Below are 20144 nucleotides of genomic sequence, written 5' to 3' on the forward strand. Positions count from 1 at the left end.
GAAATGTATTAGCTATTTATAGGATGCAGAATTGTCATGAGGTAATAGCATAATAGCTAAATAAACCGCTAAGCCTCAATGGGTTTCTTATAGCAGCCAGATCTCTCTGTAGAAAAATAAACTCAATATATCTGTAAGTCTAATTGGTGTTCTAGTGATCATACTATTAATAAGACTCAAACATTGAGCAATCAGTAGAAATACTGATGTACCTTATAGTGGTTGTAGGACCCCAATTAATCCATAGTCAACAGGGTATTTGCTTTGAATGAAGAGATTGGGGCATGTTGGGGCATCCAGGGTAAAATTAAAATTAAGGGCATTACCTCAAAAACTTTATCTCTAGTGACTTCCCATAGCAGAAAATCATGTTATATAACCAGTCCATCAACCATGTGAATGTGTAGTAAGTTGTTATTGGTTCGCTTACATGCATATTTGAACTTGCTCAGAGCAAAGGGAGCTATTGTTTTTCTCCTTTTAAAGATCCATTCTGCTATTCAGAACCAGTAGTACCCAGTGCATATGGCTAAGACTATAACATCTAGGAAAGAATACTGTATGTAACTGAATTAAAGTTAACTGAGCATTTTCATAAAAACAAACAACTCACACTACAAAAATAATATTTGACAAAGAGGTGTATTCTATTCTCCCATGCATTATATACAAAATGATTGTCTCTGTTTTGCTGTCTATTTTGTGTAGATTTTACGAAGAATAAATGAACCATTGTCATACAATTATGACCCTAAAGCAAACTGTGAATGTTTGTCTAAATCCAGCATCTGCTGTGTCTCCGCTGAATTACTCAATACAAAGAAAATATATCTAGTACCCGTATGCTGAAATGTTACATAAATATGCATACTACATTAACAACAGACCATTCATTTAAATGCAGTCGTCAAAGCATATGGTTACATGTACATTGGAAAGTTCTGTTGAGTATTTAACCCTTGTTTTACAAACCATACAATAAAGAATGTATTCTCTATATCTCACCCTTTAATATACAAATATTTTTAAGCAAAGATTGCCCCAAACATACCATATCCAAGAGTGACGTCGGCTTGGAAAGTCTTTAATGCTCAGCATGACTGCTGCGCTTGTCTCTCTTGGCTTGCTTATGGCTTTCGTTCCATGGGTAGCTGATATATATTCCTTCTTTTCTCTTCAGGGTTCGTGATTATTTTTCAATTCCAAGCTCATGACCTTTCCCAGTTAAAAATCTACATTGAAGCTGTTGTGTTTCACACCCAATATACGAACGTAAATTGAAATTCCTGCTCTCAAGAACATTTGCTTAGCTGCAGCAGAAAAGTTTTCCCAGACGCGACTGTAATCTGTTCAGCACAAATCCTTTCCCGTTGACTACTAAGAAGTTTAAAAAGTATTCTGTCTGTGTTTTCAAGCAGAGCTTTTGTGTCTTTCTTTTTCCAGGTACAAGCCTTAAGAGTAAAGAACCGACATATTCTGCGATCATCTGCCAAAGTCCACATCACTAAGGTTAATCAAACTAAATTCCATGCCTCTGTTTCACTTCATGTTTCTAGCTGTAGTGGCTCCTGTTTGACTAGTTCTACATTGTTTAACCTATTGAATGAAAGCTTGGGAACACCTTACACATAGGATCAGATTTCCCCAATGACAAATGTATGTAGCACAACAAAAATAAACTCCATGGTTATATGGTACTATAATACAGCTTTATTCTTGGGTGCTTTAAACTCCTGGCAATACATGTACAGTATATGTAAACTTGCTGGGTCCAGTAAAATTAACCCTCCGAAACTCAGTAGGGCTTATTAATGTCCAATACCATTGGTGCATTCACACTTATTTCCCTGCAGCGTATTGTGCTTAAAGCCCCATTCATTAAGGCTTATGCCACTCGGGGGGGCTCTGATCTTGGCCTGCATGAAAAAGGTGTCTGAAAATCAGCCCCTATGTTGGCAGCTTCTTTCTTCTTCATATGCAGAACAATTGCTTTGTTGGGTACATTTCGGCAAAGAAATATGAGAGTTTGCATTTCTTCTCCAAAAATCGCTGCACGTGCCTGCACCCAGGCCGGGTATGGGCGAAGAAGAAAGAAGCTGACACCAGAGGGTTGATTCTTGGCCATCTTTTTTACACAGGCCCAGATCAGCCCCTGGTGGCATTAGGTACCTGTGTCAAAATGCGCTCCTTGCACATCCGTATAATTGGGATCGCAGCCGCTGCTTTTCTCCTGCCTCTTGTTCCTATTTGAGTGCTACATCTTGAGTCAATATGCACAGAATCGGAAATGATGCCAAATGGGCTTTGAAAACTTTCCATAAAATTGCATCCTATTTACAGCAAAGTGCAATTGCCTTGGCATTGTCCATACTTGTGTCAGGCACAACTCCCCCTGGCAAGTGGAAAGCTGGAAAAATGGTGCATTATGAAGTATGAGTATGAAGTGTCAGCTTATTAACTGGGGCTACTAAGATGCTGTGTAACTGGGGCTACTTGTGTAATTTTTTGAAGGTATCCTGCAATAAAGGCATGCTCTGGTCAGCTTACAGAGTCAGAACATTACGCAATGTGCTGTCGTTATTGTGCTGATGGATTATGCATTGAAATGAATCAGTGTTTGAGTGCTACAGAAGTCAGTTGCAGCTGATTAATGTGCTGAAAGGCCAAGAAGTAAATATTTAAGAACTCAGCAATGTGGATGGATATCACATTGTGACTGTTGATTGCAGTAATTACGCAATTACTGCAGAGTAACAGGGACATTTTGGAGTAGAACAGAGATTGTATTACAACCTGGACTATTTAAAAAAAAGTGGACTTAACATATTTTTACAAGTGTGCAATAGGTGGTATTTTATATATTTATAGGCATGTTCAGCCAGTGGCCCTCTAATAGTTGATCTACAATCTCCATTACCTGACTGAGACAGAATGACACTATCTCTTGATGTCTTCCTTGATCATTTTCATAATTAACACAAAACAGAGGTTGCTGTGAGAAGCTATTTTTTACATTTAGTGGTTTTGTTGGGGGGGGGAGACAATGTGTTTAGTGTTTAAGTTTAGTGTGATAATCTGAAAAATTTGGGGTTTTCGAGCAAAAAACCCAAAAAATCATATTCGGGTTTTTTACTCGATTTTTTCCCAATCCGATAAATTCAAGTTAGTGATAAGCAAAGGCAAAATTGTAGATGGGAGTTTGGTCGAGCTTCTTTTTTTTTAAATATGAGATAAAATCGGATTTTAGCAAATAAAATCGGATTTTATTACCATAACCACCATATTTTCATTTCCAACTATTCTCCAAAGTCTAAGGGATTTTAATTTTTTTTAAAAAAAATCCACCTACTATAAAGAAAAGGATTAGTGATGAGCAACTCTCCCGTTTCGCCGAAAAATTCACGAAACTACTGAAAAATTTGTGAAACGGTGAAAAACTCGCAAACCTATTGAAGTCAATAGGCAATTTTTTTTATTGTGCTGACTTTTTGTCTAAACGCATTGAAGTCCATGGGAAGTTTTTCTTTTGGAGACTTTTTTGTTGCTACGACTTTTTCGCTGTGAATTGTTGCAGTTTTAGGAATCCATGAATCCATGGCTGGCAAAAAAATTCACTCATCACTAAACAGGATATAGGTGAAGTCATAAGGTATCCAGGCATCCCTATGACCCTGTTTATTTTATAGATTTTACAGGTTTTTGTAGAACCTGTTTTGTCAGTTTGCAACAAAGCTGCCTTTTAAGCCTCAAAGCTCATTCATTCTGCATTCTTTGTAACACACACTTATCCTACATGCTTGACATAGCCACACACATTTTTGACAAATAAAAAATGTGAAATGGATGAATTCATCAGCTTACTAAAGTATTAATATACTATAGCCAGGGGCGATCCTGCCCAATTTGCCGCCCGAGACGGCCTTCGTTTTTGCCGCCCCCCCGCCTCTCACTTTCAGCGCCGGACGGATCCACGTCGCTAGTGTTACTAGGCCAGCTTGCACTTTAACCACACACAAAATGGTTTAGACACAACTGCAATCTTCCTTATAACTTTCCATAGCCATCCTATTATGTATTGTCAACTAATAAGAATCCAAAAGCAGACGGTAATATGTTGCTTTAGCTATATTTATAGGAACTTACAAAGCGGCACTTTTAGTTTAAGCACATTTGCTTAACTGGAGGAATCTCTACCTTCCTGTGGAAAAGGGTTTTCTTAGTTCTGAAAACATCCTGTGTTTTGTGTTTGTTGACTTGGCAAATGTTAATAGCGTTTGCTTGTGCAGAGACGTCAAATAGAACCGAGTCACCAGTCATGTACTGATCTAGACAAGGCTTTTCTGCTCTTAAGCCTTTGGTTCTAAAAGGAATGAAAGTCTTAAAATCTCCAGAATTGAATTGGTATCTCACACATGGCCTGAATGTTACTACTCTCCTTATGTTTATGTGAGAAATTCTGCTTGCCATATGGTGTGTTTCCAGATAAAGACAGGGCACAGTAATACTGTGAAAAGAAAGCCATAGTTTGTTCTTAAAGGAACAGTAACACCAAAAAATGAAAGTGTTTTAAAGTAATGAAAATATCACATACTATTGTCCTGCACTGGTAAAATTGATCTGTTTGCTTCAGAAACACTACTATAGTTCATATAAACAAGCTGCTGTGTAGCAATAGCGGAAATTAAAAAAAGTTTATATGGCACAGGTTAAATAGTGGATAACAGATAACACCATTATATTCTACAGAGCTTATCTGCTATCTGCTGTGTAACTTGAGCCTTTTCTCCTTTGAATGGCTGCCCCATTGCTACACAGCAGCTTATTAATATAAACAATAGTAGTGTTTCTCAAGCACTTTAAAACACTTTCATTTTTTGACGTTACTGTTCCTTGAATCACTACGGTATAACTTACAGCAGTGGTTTGAAAACAGTGGGACTGGGGCCCAGAATAAAGATCAGTTAGGATCTATTTGCTTCCTAAAGCTGTCCATGTACATAAAGATCCACTCAACAATTTGCATTTTGTACTTAACATCCAACATCCTCTATCCATTTACCCCATGAAGAATGCAATTGTTTTCATGTGCTTGTGAATGTGCTTAAAGGGGTGGTTCACCTTTGAAATAACTTTTAGTATGATGTAGAGAGTGATATTCTGGGGCAATTTGCAATTGGTTTTCATTTTTATTATTTGTGGTTTTTAAGTTATTTAGCTTTTTGTTCAGCAGCTCTCCAGTTTGCAAATTCAGCAGTCTGGTTGCCAGGGTCCAAATGACCCTAGCAACCATGCATTGAATTGAATAAAAGACTGGAATATGAATATGAGAGGACCTGAATAGAAAGATGAGTGAAAAAACTTAGCAATAATAATAAACTTGCAGTTTTGCAGAGCATTTGTTTTTAGAGGGGGTCAGTGACCTCCATTTTATGTCTGGGAAGAGTCAGAAAAAGGCACATAATTAAAAAACTATATATAAAAATAAATAATGAAGACCAATTGAAAGGTTGCCAAGAATTTGGCCATTCTATAACACACTAAATGTTAAACGTAAACCACCCATTTAAGGCTAAACTAAAAATCACAGAACCAACAGGGATCCAAAAGTGTTATATGAGGCTATGCCATACAATAATATATGTTGTTATTTTCTAAATGTATTCCTAGTCCCAATTAGAGACAAGTACTTCAAGGTAACATCATTTTTTGTTGGTTAACGGAACCTACATCATCTGTAGTTCAGCAACATCAGGGGTCTGCAGGCCACTCATCACCTATGGGTATTAATATACAATACTGAACTTTATTTATAGATGTATAAAAGTTTCCCTTTTCCCTTGCCTTCAGTGCTTTTTTGCCATGTGATTGTTTAATACTTAATTTTCTGGTTAATACAATGCACCAAACAAAACAATTATTACAGAGAATTCCAATCCAAACATTATTTAGAATGTTCCCACTTTGTGGTTCTATTATCAAGACATGAGTTATGTGCAGAATAAGGGAGGGAGCCAAAAAGACACAATGCAGATCCAGAATGAAGCCATAATTACATTTTCCACACATACACAACAATATGTTACCATTTGCTAAATATCTAGACAACATAATAGCCTCTAACTTAAAGATTTTTGTTGAGGACATTTAGGATCATTCAAGGAATGTCACCCCTGGTATTTAACTCCTCAGGCAACAAACAAGTTTAGATACAACAGGGCTCATTTAAGAAAAGAGTGCATAAAAGAACGGTGTTGTTTTGCCCACAGTGGACCTATTCCAGTATAAATTTTAGTAGTAGTACTATCAGAACATAAATTAGGATGAATTAAGCGCCGATTTACATACAAGAGCCTCAGAAAAAATGGTAGGTATAACTCAGTGCCAATTCCATGAAAACAATAATGAAAAAAGACAGAAAAATTTGCAGAAAGCAACAAGAAAATGAGAAAAAGAAAGGAAAAAGAACTTGAAAAACTATTTTATTACTATATATTTTGTGGAGAAGCTACTGTAGTTGCCTGAGCATGTATTTTGTACCTGTCAGAGTGGAATGAAAGTTGCTGCAAATAATCCCAGTTGGATATTTCAGATCCTTCAGATCAGTCTTCCTTTCTGCCATACCTTCAATGGGTAAAGTTTTACCAGCCCCACCTACTCTGTACCTGGTTGATACTTTTCACTGTTTGTAAAGTCAGCCGTGCTCTGATTGGACAAGCTGCAAACCCATATACATATAAATACAGAATATCCAATAAGAGTGCAACCGATCTCTTTAGCAGCACGTTTGGAGGCAGGACCTTAGCTTTCAATTGCTGGTAAAAGGACCAGTAACATCAATTTAAAAAAAAACAAAAAACATTAGTATACAAAAAAACACCAAGACAAATGAAACGTTAAAATCACAAAGTATTTATTAAGAAACAACTTACCGAAATGCCGCTTCCGCTCCTCTCTCCTTATAGGAGATAGCCAGGGAGGAGAAATCGTCACTGTGTTGCCTTTTCTAAAGAGGAGCGGAAGCACGATGGATCGCCCGAACCCTTTCTGAAGAGGAGTGCAAGGCGGAGTTTCTGTAAGTTATTTCTTAATAAAGACTTTGCGATTTTAAAGTTTTGTCTTGTCCTTTTTTTTAATGTATACTAACGAATTTTTTTAAAACATTTTTTGATGTTACTGGTCCTTTAAAGGTCAGTATTTCTTTTTGCTTTAGGTGTCAGATAGGTTTGGAGAGACTTAGCCTCCCCTAGCCTTAATGAAAATCCGCCTATGACACTGAGTATATGCAGTGTGACTTACACTTCTAACAAAAAAAAGATGGTGACCCCATGTGACAACTTTGAAGGCCTGGATTATTACTACTATAGAGATGCTGAAAGGTCAGGCTGATGCAGTAAGTTCCGTATTTAAAATATGGCATTACTGGCCATATTTATTTTTAGGGCTAAATTCACCTTTAATTGTGTGACGAATGATAAGGAAGCAGGCAGGTCAGCCTGGCAGAGATGTAATGGCTGCTTCTGAAAGGCTAAAACTACAGGCTAAGCCAATAACATCCTCAATGTGTTAGATAAACACTGATGCAAATGATTCAGACATCATAAACAGCATTCTTAGCATTCTTATTACACTCTTTTAAAATGAGCACTACTGGTCAGAATCTAACCATGTCACTGTGTGTGAAAAGGTTATTGTAGAGAATGGCAGTTAGAGAGACCTAGCTGGTGGCATCTGCCTAAGCAATCCCAAATCCCCTTCATAATAATACATGGATGCTTTGTTAATGTTAAATGAAACCATACAGAACATTTAATAAATAAAGGTATAGTGCACTTTTTGCCTCGGCCTCACTAATAAAAAGCAGGGCAGACTGCAAAGTATAAAATTAAATAACAAAACCCACACTTTTGCCCAAAAGGGGCAAAGGCAACCCATATCTCTTTGTTTCGTAGAGGCCCTTGGGATCAACCCCCTTCCATACAATATCTTGCAATAAAAGAAATGGAAGGGGTTGACCCCAAGGACCTCTATGTAGCAACAAAAAAAGAGAAAATTACTTAGCTACAAAAAATGCAAAATAACTTTATAGATCAGGAAATGCTGCAAGTATGTATACTATGGGGTTATCAAGGATAAGGATTATCTTTCATTAATAAAGAAACCAAAAAGAATAAGCAGCGTGCCAGCTGGGGCAGTGCTAAATGCTATGTAAGGAAAAGGAAGGGCTCACAAAAAACAAGTACAGCAGGAAGGGTAACTGGCAATATATAAGAACAGTATTTATTTAAATGAGCTAGAAAAACAAGGACAAAGTTTAAGAGGCACTGTAATAACAGGACAATTTTGCAAAACATGTTAAGTTTGGTGTGTTTTTACTATCCAGAAACACAATGATAATATATTGATTGGCTAGGGTTAAACTTTTAACAAGCAAAATAATTACTGAAAGACCAGGCAGCATGTTGAAAAGAACATTCCATTGTGCTACTTGTAATTTACGAAAATACTGTAATTTCAAACAGTTTGGTAAAAAAAAACCATAAATGCACACAGAGGACCACGGGAGACTTCAATACAGCTTTTAAAAGTAATATTTTAAAATAAATTGTGCAAGTTAATTGTGGGAAAAAATCACCCCTTTCAGAAAAAATCCATTAATATACTAGGTCATGCAAGTCCAAACTGACATACACTTCTAACATAATAGCGTGGGTTTTTTGGGACTGAAATATAATTTTCTTTTTCACAAAAATAAAGTTTGATGTATTATATTAATTGTAACTATAAATATATTGCTAATACATATATAGGAGTAATTTACTGACCCCAGGGTGCCAGTGGAAGAGTAGCAAGTATAAAAAGAAGTTGACCCTTTGTGCTCACTTGGCTGCATTCGATTGCTGCATTCTGCACAAAATAAAATCCAGCAAGCTGCACCAAGGGGCCCACGCCCTTCCCACCAGGTTACTTACTTAAACCACTTATTTACCAGGGTCCTTACCACCTGCCATAGTTGCGCTATTATACAGTATGACCATATAGAAAATGTTTAGAAAGATGCTTTTCTGTTCGGCCTTGAATAATGCGCAACCCATTCATGCATGCGGATTCTATACAGAAACAAGGATTGCCAACTGGCCAGTGTTTTCCCTGTTCAGCCAGTAAAATTGCTGATTGATACAAATGTTGTTAATAGGAAAGAAACATGGAAAGATAGGAAGGGTAGGATTTAGCTTTTTCAGGAAATGGTGGCAACGCTAGCACAGGTATCAGAACTGAAAATAATGTGCAACCTTTTAGTTGTTGATATCATTCCTCTCTGACTTTATGCAACCCTGTTTCTAGTAAAACTGCAAAAATATCAGCAGCCTTCATCACTACAGCTTCTGCCAAAGGTGGTACGAGCCACCACTCTCCAAAAACACTAAGGTCTCTTCCTCTAATTACAATGGCCACAATGTTAGACCAGTATCAGACTCTGTTTAATGGCCTTCCCCTTCCAATACTATCACCGCTACAGCCCATAATAAATGCAGCTGCCAGCCTCAGACTGTACACCTTACCAACTGCTCTTTCTTTTCTATATAACTACACTGGCTTCCATTGCCCTTCAGGATAAATTCAACTATTGAATTTGATGTTCAAAATCTGATCCTCCCTATAGCTCTAAAATTAAATCCCCAAGTACTCAGAAAATTATTCATTACATGCATTCAAGATGTTGCTAGTGCTGTGTCCATTCTCTGAAATTCACTTCTTTTCATCAGGCTTTCTCATCTTGCCTTGATATAATATATGCCATTGCCATCACCTAAATGCAATGCTAAATACAACTTCCCCTTCTTCCATGAACTTGGTTCAGTGTCGGACTCGGACACCAGGGGCCCACCAAAAACCCTTAGACCAGGGGCCCACCCAAAAACCTTTAGACCAGGGGCCCACTCAAAGTATTATTTTCTTCCTTTCCTCACTCAACCTCTATTATCCTAATCTCTTTACCCACTGACACCTTGGCCCACCGGGAGTTTTCCTGGTATCCCAGTGGGCCAGTCCGACACTGACTTGGTTTGAAATAAAAATGCTTTCAGTGTACTTTGTATCTCTATTTACTGATATGTTTCATGTTTTAACAAGTGCTCAACTGCAGCTGTCCAGCTTTTGTAAAGGACAGCTTCCAGCATCTTCAGCCAGAGTTGTGTCCCTTTCTGCAAAATAAATACTGTTCTTTATACTGGCGGGGTTGCTACACAATAGTCAATAAGAATGCTGTAATCTGTAGTGTACATTAGAAGGCCTCGGTACTACCAAGAGAGCTTTAAATAATATTTTCATTATCTTTATTATTATTATCATCAATAATAACGCATAGGCAATCCATATGTGTCTCCAACCTGTAACAGGTTTCTATATTTAAGGGCAGCATTATGGTGTCAGCTGCATGGTAAATGTTTTCTTGGCTTTGCTTTGTCCCCAGATGACATGAGTGATATCAAAGAAGTTGTGGTACACCAACACAAGCAGCAGGAAGCTAATTTGAATATGAGAGTATCTGATGCAGATTTTGTTCACTTCCACATGCACTGAATATAGAATCCAATATTTCAGTCTGTCATTACTGGAAAGAATAGTTTGTTTTTATTCCAGGCAACCATTACATGGGTAAAAGGTAAACTACCACAATGAGATTCTTCTAACCTTAGCAAAAAAAAGCAATTTAATTCACCGAGGGGTGACTTAGCTTTTACTGCAACTCTGAATTCACAATACTTCAACTAGTTTTTGTTCAATGCATTTATGGCATTAAGATGGACAGACATTAGACAGCAAATGTTTACATGGCACTGAAACAAAAGTGTGGCTAAAATCTCAGCAGCCCACATATACTGTAGCTCGTTTAGTATACTATAACTCGTTCTTAGTATAAAAAAATTAAAGAAATTGACTTGACATGAGCAGCTATGCTGGTTGCTACCTATAACACCAATGTCCAGGATATAATTGTAATTGTGAGCAATCCTTCAAATAACTTCCCCATTAAAGCTGTCAAGCTTGTAGACCTATAATTGCCAGGCTGAGGCCTCAAATCTTGTTTAATTACAGGAATTACATCAGCTTTCCTCCATTTACTAGTACCATAGAAAGAGAGACACAGAAAATCTGAAAAAAACTGAAGTAAGCTTGCGCTGGAGTCTTGTTCTTATTACCTTTGCTTAAATGTTTAAAGTATCATATCCTATGTCAGCCACCGATAATTTGTTTGGTCTAAGCCTTCTCTACTACAGTATGAGTCCTGTGACACTAATTGGTGTTAAATACTGGAAAAATACTGAGGAAAAATCCTATTTCCTTTTAAGAGTCCCCTGTAATCAAAATATTTAAATTTTTAAGGAGCCACACTGGTTTTCTTATAATATTATATTTTCATTGAAGCTGTTTTTATACATGGTTTGGAGTGCACCTCCATACTCTATATATATGGATATATACAATGTATGACCTGTTATCCAGAATGCTTGGGACCTGGGGCTTTCTGGATAACAGATCTTTACATAATCTTCATGCCTTAAGTCTACTATAAAATGATGTAAACATTAAACAAATCCAATAGGCTAGTTCTGCTTCCAATAAGGATTAATTATATATTAGTTTGGATCGATTACAAGGTACAGAGAAAAAGGAATGTAATAAAGGGACAAATCAAGTGCTGCTGTAAAATCGAGTATTCCCATGTCCATTGGTGGTAAGCTGCGTACACTGGATAATTTTTTTAAAAAATAATTGATTTATTTATCAAATATTAAAAAACATTTTTACAAGTATCAACGTTTCGGTCCAGGTCTGGGACCGTTATCAAGATACCAAGTGTAATTAAAACCATTGCTTTATACTCTCACACATAGTAACACAGGAAGTGAAATCACCAACTCCCCCCACTTCAGCATTGAAACATAAGACTGTGAAAATACTCACTGCTATTCAACCCATGTGTCACGGTCGGCACCCTACACCAGAACTAGTGCCAAGCTCCCTGGTCTCGGCTTCACCAGTAGTGTGACCGCCAGAAACGTAACTTGGGGGGGCGGCCCTGGCGCAGGACGCGCAGCCGGGCCCCCGGCCCCCCTCCGTACACCCGGAACTGGCCGGGAATATGTGGCATGCGGACTGCCGGGGGGCCCTGAGGGGGTGCGGGCCCTGGCCCGCTCGCACCCCCTGCTCCCCCGGTAGTTCCGCCACTGGTGACCGCCTTTGGCTTCGGGAGGAGCCCTCAGCGTACTCAGATGCCACCTGGACATTTCGAGAGGAGCAAGGCGAGGAGTTCTGGCAAGAAAAGGGGCTAAACATTATTTGGAGAAGGACCATCATTTACCCACGTTTAAATATATTGGCATTGACCATATACCACCCCCAAGGAGAGGAGGGGATAGGTCTAAAATGCTTCTCCAAAGAGAATGCTTTTGGATTAACACAATAGCGCCACATGGACTCAATGAACAATTGTCCCTAACTTGCTTTCTGAACCAGATATAATAATGATTGAAAATATATTTGTGCCAATTTCTGTATTTATTTCCTAAGGAACTGAGACCGATACATAGTTAAAAAGTGGAGACTGATACATAACACTTTATTTAAGGTTTTTTGCAACATTTGTATCATTATGTATTTACCTACAACATTGTTGCTAGTCAACATGGGTTGAATAGCAGTGAGTATTTTCACAGTCTTATGTTTCAATGCTGAAGTGGGGGGAGTTGGTGATTTTACTTGCTGTGTTACTATGTGTGAGAGTATAAAGCAATGGTTTTAATTACACTTGGTATCTTGATAACAGTCGCAGACCTGGACCGAAACGTTGATACTTGTAAAAATGTTTTTTAATATTTGATAAATAAATTAATTATTTTTTATACATACATATATATATATATATATATATATATATATATATATATATACAAATACAAGAGTCCTCTGCACTCAACCCATTATCAATATATTTAAGACAGAGACATTTTGTGCATACTGTTACTGAAAAATGCCTTACCCTTTAAACAATATATATAAATATATATGTATGTCTGTATATAAATAGTTCAGCACTCCACTACTCCAAATGGATGACCCAGGTGCTACCATCCAATGCTGCATCCAAAATCCAAAAAAGTGAGGTGCACACTGGGAACTTTTGTTTAGTTTAAAAAGTTCATTTTATTAAATATAAGTTAAAAATAGGTCCTATTTTTAACTTATATTTAATAAAATGAACTTTTTAAACTAAACAAAAGTTCCCAGTGTGCACCTCACTTTTTTGGATTTTATATATATATATATATATATATATATATATATATATATATATATATATATATATATATATATATATATATAGTATATGCATATGATCTGTGATATACATATGTATATATATATATATATATATATATATATATATATATATATATAATAATTATATTATGTCCGGGTGCCAGTGAATAAGCTCACAATGAAGAGCAATAAAAAGATTTTTTGTGCAAATATCGGTTTCTTGGTCCAACAATTCGGTTACAAACCAGTGAACTCTCTCAATGATTGCAACATGGCTAAAGACTCTCGAAATGCATAATATAGCACTTTTCAAGGTTGCCTACTGTTCTAGTAACCCATAACAACTAACTAGCAGGTAACATGCTGATCAGTTGTTTGAAAACAACATCTCAATGGTGTCTATGGGCAACTAAACCTGAGCAAACATTGTACATTATTATTAACCCAAAATGGCCTTGAGGAGGACCTGATTAAATGACAGACTGCATTACAGTAAATCTATCGCAAGCATTTTTTTGTCAGGCAGACAAATAATCAGTTTATTAAGCCTTTCCTAAAAGCTGTCAAGTCCCACGAACATGATACAGCTTGCCCAACAAAGAAACACAGGGCACTGAGCCTGGAAGAAACTGGCATGCTAACATTAACAATTTCTCTTTTAATGTATGATTCCAGGAAGCAGAGTCCTTTATTTTAACTTTTAGTTCTTTTTTTTTTTCGCCGGTTTTAGGTTGTACAGCTTTGTGAGAACCTTTTTTAGTCATATGATTTATAATGTGTCAATATTGTAAACTTTCAGATAAGAAGCTCTATGGAACCTCTTGCCTCCTGTGTCAACACGTGGCACTCTCTGTAACTGTGTATATTTATTTATTTCCACGTTTGTTACACCTGTCTGTATTATCAATGTCTTGTACAAATGTAAGCAATGTTAAAGGGGTTGTTCACCTTGGAGTTAACTTTTAGTATAACGTAGGGAGTGATATTCGTAGACAATTCGCCATTGGTTTTCATTTTTAATTACTTGTGGTTTTTGAATTATTTTATTAACCATTTTATAACATACTAGAGGTTAACGTAAATGTGAACCACCCCTTTAAGATATATATATATACATATCTGGGGTTAGTGCATCCCACTGCAGGCTGTAGGTTTGTTTTTGTCTTATATCTTCACGGACTGAAAACTTAATATAAATCTGCTTGTCAAATTTGGCACACCTTTAAGGAGAACCATGCCAATTTTCATCAACAGCTAGATGACCATAGGCTGTATCATTTTAACAAAGGGTATAGAAAATATATATGTTATTAAATAATTAATAAGCTCTTTTGGAAACATAATTCTCTCAGCTAAGCAACCCTGAATTGATACAGCTAAACCTACGTTAATAAATTAGATATTTAATCAACAGGCACTTTTTTATGTCCTGCCTATAGCACTTCTTTCCAAACACGAGTGTTCAGTTGTAATCTGCTCTATGTATGTATGGGGATGTATGCACCATGTATTTCTACGTTTCTGGAATTACATCTGTTTTTAACTTAACTCTCTAATCATGCAGTAGAGGAATACAGCTGGCTCCAGGTGAGTAACTACAGCAACAAAACTGTGCAACAATTTACCAGTTAACAAATGGAGCAGAATGAAGTGACCTGTTGGCTCCCTTGTGGACGTCTGTCCTTCTTACATCATGACCCAATTTGTTGTCCCTTAACTGAAATCACCCCAGTGAGACAGATATTACCAGTATAACAAACTGTGATTGCAATGAACAATAAGCCAGTCACTAGCATTAAATTGTATCCTCTAGATTCTTTACTGAAAACTAACAACCATAATGGAATGTGAAGCAGCAAATCAGTTGCATAACAGATTAATAGCTGCTATTTTCTCAATAAAGATGCTCCACTGGACATTTGGTTGTGTCCTACTAATGGAACATATTGAGAGACATGAAAGTGTATGACATTCCAATTTCGCATATGCCTTGTTGATGCCAGTGGATTTATGGGGTAACAGTCTATAGATGCACTATTATCTCCTAAAAATGACTGTCATGTCTCTGCTTTGCCTGTGTTATACTGATATTGTATGCTCAACGTCAAAACTCTTTGAATGATGATTTGGGATTACTGTAAATGCTGTAACATTTATTTTTATTTGAACTTTAAATTAAAGTGTTGAGATCATTTTCCATTTTCACATACATATTCATCTTTATAGCTTTGCACTCTCGTATATAATTCATTTCAGTTTTGCTGTTAAAGAGGTCAGTCTGGAGATATAAAGCCAAATTATTTTCTTTTTCGACAACCAATCTTGGAGTCGCCAGCACCTTTACTAATTTCATTCATTAGCTGAAAATAAATAAATGTCATAAACACGAATAAACAGTACAAGTGGGATATTTATATCTGAGCTTAGCTTTGCATAATTCCATATGAAGCACATAAAATAATTACACAGTAATGATATACCGTATCCAGCGTCTCAGTTATGAGCCAATTGCCCTTTAGTGGCGGTAATTTTGTTGAACATGCCAAGTCCTCTAATAATCTTTATAACAATTTATTTTAAAGGAAAACTATACCCCCCCAAACAATGTAGGTCTCTATAAAAAGATATTGAGTGAAACAGCTCATATGTAAAACCCTGCTTCATGTACATAAACTTTTTTATAATATACTTTTCTAGTAGTATGTGCCATTGAGTAATCATAAACAGAAAATTGCCAATTTAAAAAACAAGGGCCACCCCCTGAGCTAGTAGTATTCACTCTGCACACAAACAAATCAAACAAACTATATTTGTTAAGTCACATGAGCCAATTAACAGACAGAGTTGTGTCGTTTTCTTCCACACTTATTCCTGTTACAGTTAGAGTTGTAGTATTTCTGGTCAGGTGATCTCTGAGGCAGCACAGACACCATCACGAAATGGGGGTTCAAGGCAAGAGATGTAAAAGGGCAATATTTACTTAAATATTCCAGTTTGGTAAGATTCTTTAATATGCCACTTAATATGATATAAACTATCAGTTGCTTAAGTATTCATTTTGGGGGTATAGTTTTTATTCAACAATTTTCTTTAGATTCTTTAGATTTGGAGGAAAACTGTTTTTTTTGGACACAATTTACACAAGTCCCAAAAATTAAAAATAAATCAAATCTGAAGTGTTTCTGCAGTTTGTGTACAATCTTAAACTGGCGTATTTACAAACATGTACAGTATATTCAATTTCATGGAGAAAAGGCATTAGATGTGGGTCATCATTACATTTCTGTATGGTTTTTAGAATTGCTTTAACTAGGGATGCACCAAATCCTGGATTCAGTTTGGGATTTTGCCAAATCAAAGCAATTTTTAACAGTATTTAGCTGTAGCTTTGCCAAATCCAAACCCTATATATTTGATTTTAACTACAACTCACTTGCAAGTACAGTTGATATTGTTTATACATGAGAAGATCAGCACCACTGTGACCTGGGAAGTGTTGTGATGACACGTTGTAAGTAAAATTTGATTTATTCACAACTAACTGGTATACACAATGGGCCTGCACCCCTTTCTATTTTACTTTACAATAGACCTAATACTACTTTGTCACAATAAAACAACACCTCTTATTCTGCAAGTAACAAGACCCGTAGCTTATGCTGTTGTTACAGATGATGTTTGCTAATGAACTGGCTTAAGCGGGAAGAATGCAGTACATGAATGAACACATGGTTCAAATAATTTTGAAACTGTCAATAGGCAGCAAAATATTTTTTGAATGCTAGGGAAACAATCTAAAAACGACATGAATATATCCAATAATTGTATAGCAGTCCTTTCGAAAAGAACTTTGGAGAAAGGCTTGATTAGCAGGTCTTTAAGCCTTGGTGAAACTTTTTCGCTCTAGGACCCCCCGTTGTGGTCCAACGTTTGGTTATCCTACATTAAAACTTGGTATTACTAATTTCTGTCCTATAGTTCCAGGGCTATCTGAGGTAGTAACTGTGTTGTAAGCATTTTGCTTTGCATTTTACCATAGTTGACCTTGAGGCTGGGGCACGCCCTTAGTATACTACGAGGGTGGCTACAATTTCAGTGTAATCATTCTTGCTTTTTAATAACATTGACAATCACAATCAAGTGTCATTTTTGCTGCCATATGGCAATATTGGACAACTGAAAATAGGTGGAAAAGACCCACTAGTATTCAATGCAGTAGCAAAAGTAGATGTAAAAAATGTAACGTGTTTCGTACCAAATAGGCACTTACTCATAGCCCTATGAGTTGGGGTAACTTTTTGACATGTTGCCTTCCATATAATTAAGATGTGGCAACCCAAAAGCCCCAGCAATGGCAGTCACTGGCTGACAACAGTGCAGTGCTAGAGCTTCCAAGTGATTGTGATCAAATTCTAAGGGCAGCAGTTAAGGGTAATGTTTAGCAACATCCTAAAAAACACAAACAGCAAAATGCCAAAATCATCCCCCTGTGTCATTGTCATAATACTATTCCGTTTCAGAACAATGTTTAGAGTCTGTTGGAAACAAATGATGATGTGATAATATAAAAAGTGATATAACATTAGGGGGCCACGAACAGCTTCAGCCATATGGTGACACCGCCTGTCCCCCTACCTTTGTCACTTGTAGTGGCAGGCTGTGGAGCTACAGCCACACACACATACACAAATATATATATATATATAATACACACAAGCCATGAATATCATGTAAATGATACCCTTCTAGCGGTGCTTAGTGACTCACTTAAACTTGTGTATTCTTCATAAAAAAACCCTGTTGTAAAATATGAGATTATTAATTACCTCGGTGTTCAATGACCTTTATGAAAGAAATTGCCCTTCGGCTTCCTGTCTTTACATGATCATGGAACTCCTCAATGACTTATAAAAATTCTTATATTTTACAAAAGGGGTACTTTATTCACTATATACATATAGTCATATGAAAAAACCCCTCTTAATTCTTTGGAGTTTTGTTTATCATTGGCTGAGCTTTCAAAGTAGCAACTTCCTTATAATATATAACATGCCTTATGGAAACAGTAGTATTTCAGCAGTGACATAAAGTTTATTGGATTAACAGAAAATATGCAATATGCATCATAACAAAATTAGACAGGTGCATACATTTGGGCACCCCAACAGAAATATTACATCAGTACTTAGATGAGCCTCCTTTTGCAAATGTAACAGCCTCTAGACGCCTCCTATAGCCTTTGATGAGTGTCTCGAATTCTGGATGACGATATTTTTGACTATTCAGCTATACAAAAACACTTTGTTCCAAAATGACTGTAGTTTGTCTAAATGAGCTTTTGCATACAACAAGCGATTCTGTTTAAGGCGTGAGTGCAGAAAGTGCTTCTTTCTCATCACCCTGCCATACAGATGTTCTTTGTGCAAATTGCGCTGAATTGTAGAACGATGTACAGATACACCATCTGCAGCAAGATGTTCTTGCAGGTCTATGTAGTTGAACTTTGAGTTGTCTCTTGGCCTGCCAGACCTGGGTTTTACAGCAACTGTGCCTGTGGCTTTCCATTTCCTGATTACATTCCTTACAGTTTAAACCTCTTAGATAGCTTTCTGTAACCTTTCCCTAAACCATGATAATGAACAATTTTTGTTTTCAGATCTTTTGAGAGTTGTTTTGGGGATCCCATGCTGTCACTCTTCAGAGGAGAGTCAAACAGAAGCACAACTTGCAGTTGGCCACCTTAAATACCTTTTCTCATGATTGGACACACCTGCCTATGAAATTCAAGGCTTAACGCTAATCCAACCAATTTGGTGTTGCCAGTAATCAGTATTGAGCAGTTACATGCATTCAAATTAGCAAAATTACAAGGGTACCCAAATTTTTGCACAGCCAGTTTTTCACATTTGATTTAATTTCATACAACTGAATACTGCTTCACTAAAAATCTTTGTTCAGAAAACACCCCAGTACTCAGATGTGCCTGGGAAATGAAAGACATACCACTGTATTGTTAAAAGTGGAGTAAATTATTATGCAGGCTCAGAGGGGTTCCCAAACGTTTTCATATGACTGTAGATACACTCACATGTACAATGGACAGAATTATTTAGGTCTGTGCATCCACATGTATATGTTAATTTTGTGGTTAGCGGAAAACTACTTGCATATTAAGTTTCATTGGAATGCAAACAGTCCACTGCTAAAATAAATCGTAATACATTTACAAAACAATCTATAAAAGAATATTACAGCTGATTACAAGATAAACAGATTGTTGCTACAGAAATAGAAAAAGTCTATATTAATATTGGATGAAAGATAATCCCCGTGTTGCACATTTGGGGCCGGTTTATGGAATTTTCTTAAAGCAAAGTATTTTGTGCAACGCAAGTAGAATGCATTTGTTTCCTTGGAAACAAACCCCTTTCACCTTCATTGCACAAATTCTTAAACACAAGGAAATCTGTAGTTTGGGCTATAAAAATGTCTATTTTAAGAACAGAAATTGTGCAGCAAATTTGGTTTTTAACTAGACAAAATAACATCTAAATGAAAGGGAAAAAAAATAATGACATGTCGGGGAACTGTCAATTATATTATACATGTAAATGAAGCTAAGCAATGGCAACGGTAAATACATCAGAGTCATGGAATCTCTTTTATTACACATTTAAACATGTCATTTAAATTGTCTGTAATTAATTTCTTTACATATTCATGTTTTTCGAAACAATTACCTATTTACATATGCAAGTAAATTGTGTGGCCCATTAGCAAATCATCTTCTCCGTAAGGTCCCCTATAATGTTTCTCCAGCT

General features: G+C 36.6%; 1 protein-coding gene across 3 annotated transcripts in view; it reads right to left on the reverse strand.

The window, feature by feature from the left end:
* The window catches only part of pde4b.L (phosphodiesterase 4B L homeolog), a 240064-nt gene that overhangs the window by 115513 nt on the left and 104407 nt on the right, over positions 1-20144 (reverse strand). Inside the window, exon 1 of one of the 3 annotated variants that reach the window (XM_018258223.2) lies at positions 1052-1502. The exons of the other annotated variants lie outside the window; for them this stretch is intronic. Within the exon in view, the coding sequence (XP_018113712.1) occupies positions 1052-1098 (47 nt within the window). The 5' untranslated portion in view covers positions 1099-1502. Of the gene's footprint in view, positions 1-1051; positions 1503-20144 lie in introns of those variants that run through there. 3 annotated transcript variants of the gene reach the window in all.

Source organism: Xenopus laevis, chromosome 4L, assembly GCF_017654675.1.
Source record: "Xenopus laevis strain J_2021 chromosome 4L, Xenopus_laevis_v10.1, whole genome shotgun sequence".
NCBI classification, from domain to species: Eukaryota; Metazoa; Chordata; class Amphibia; order Anura; family Pipidae; genus Xenopus; species Xenopus laevis.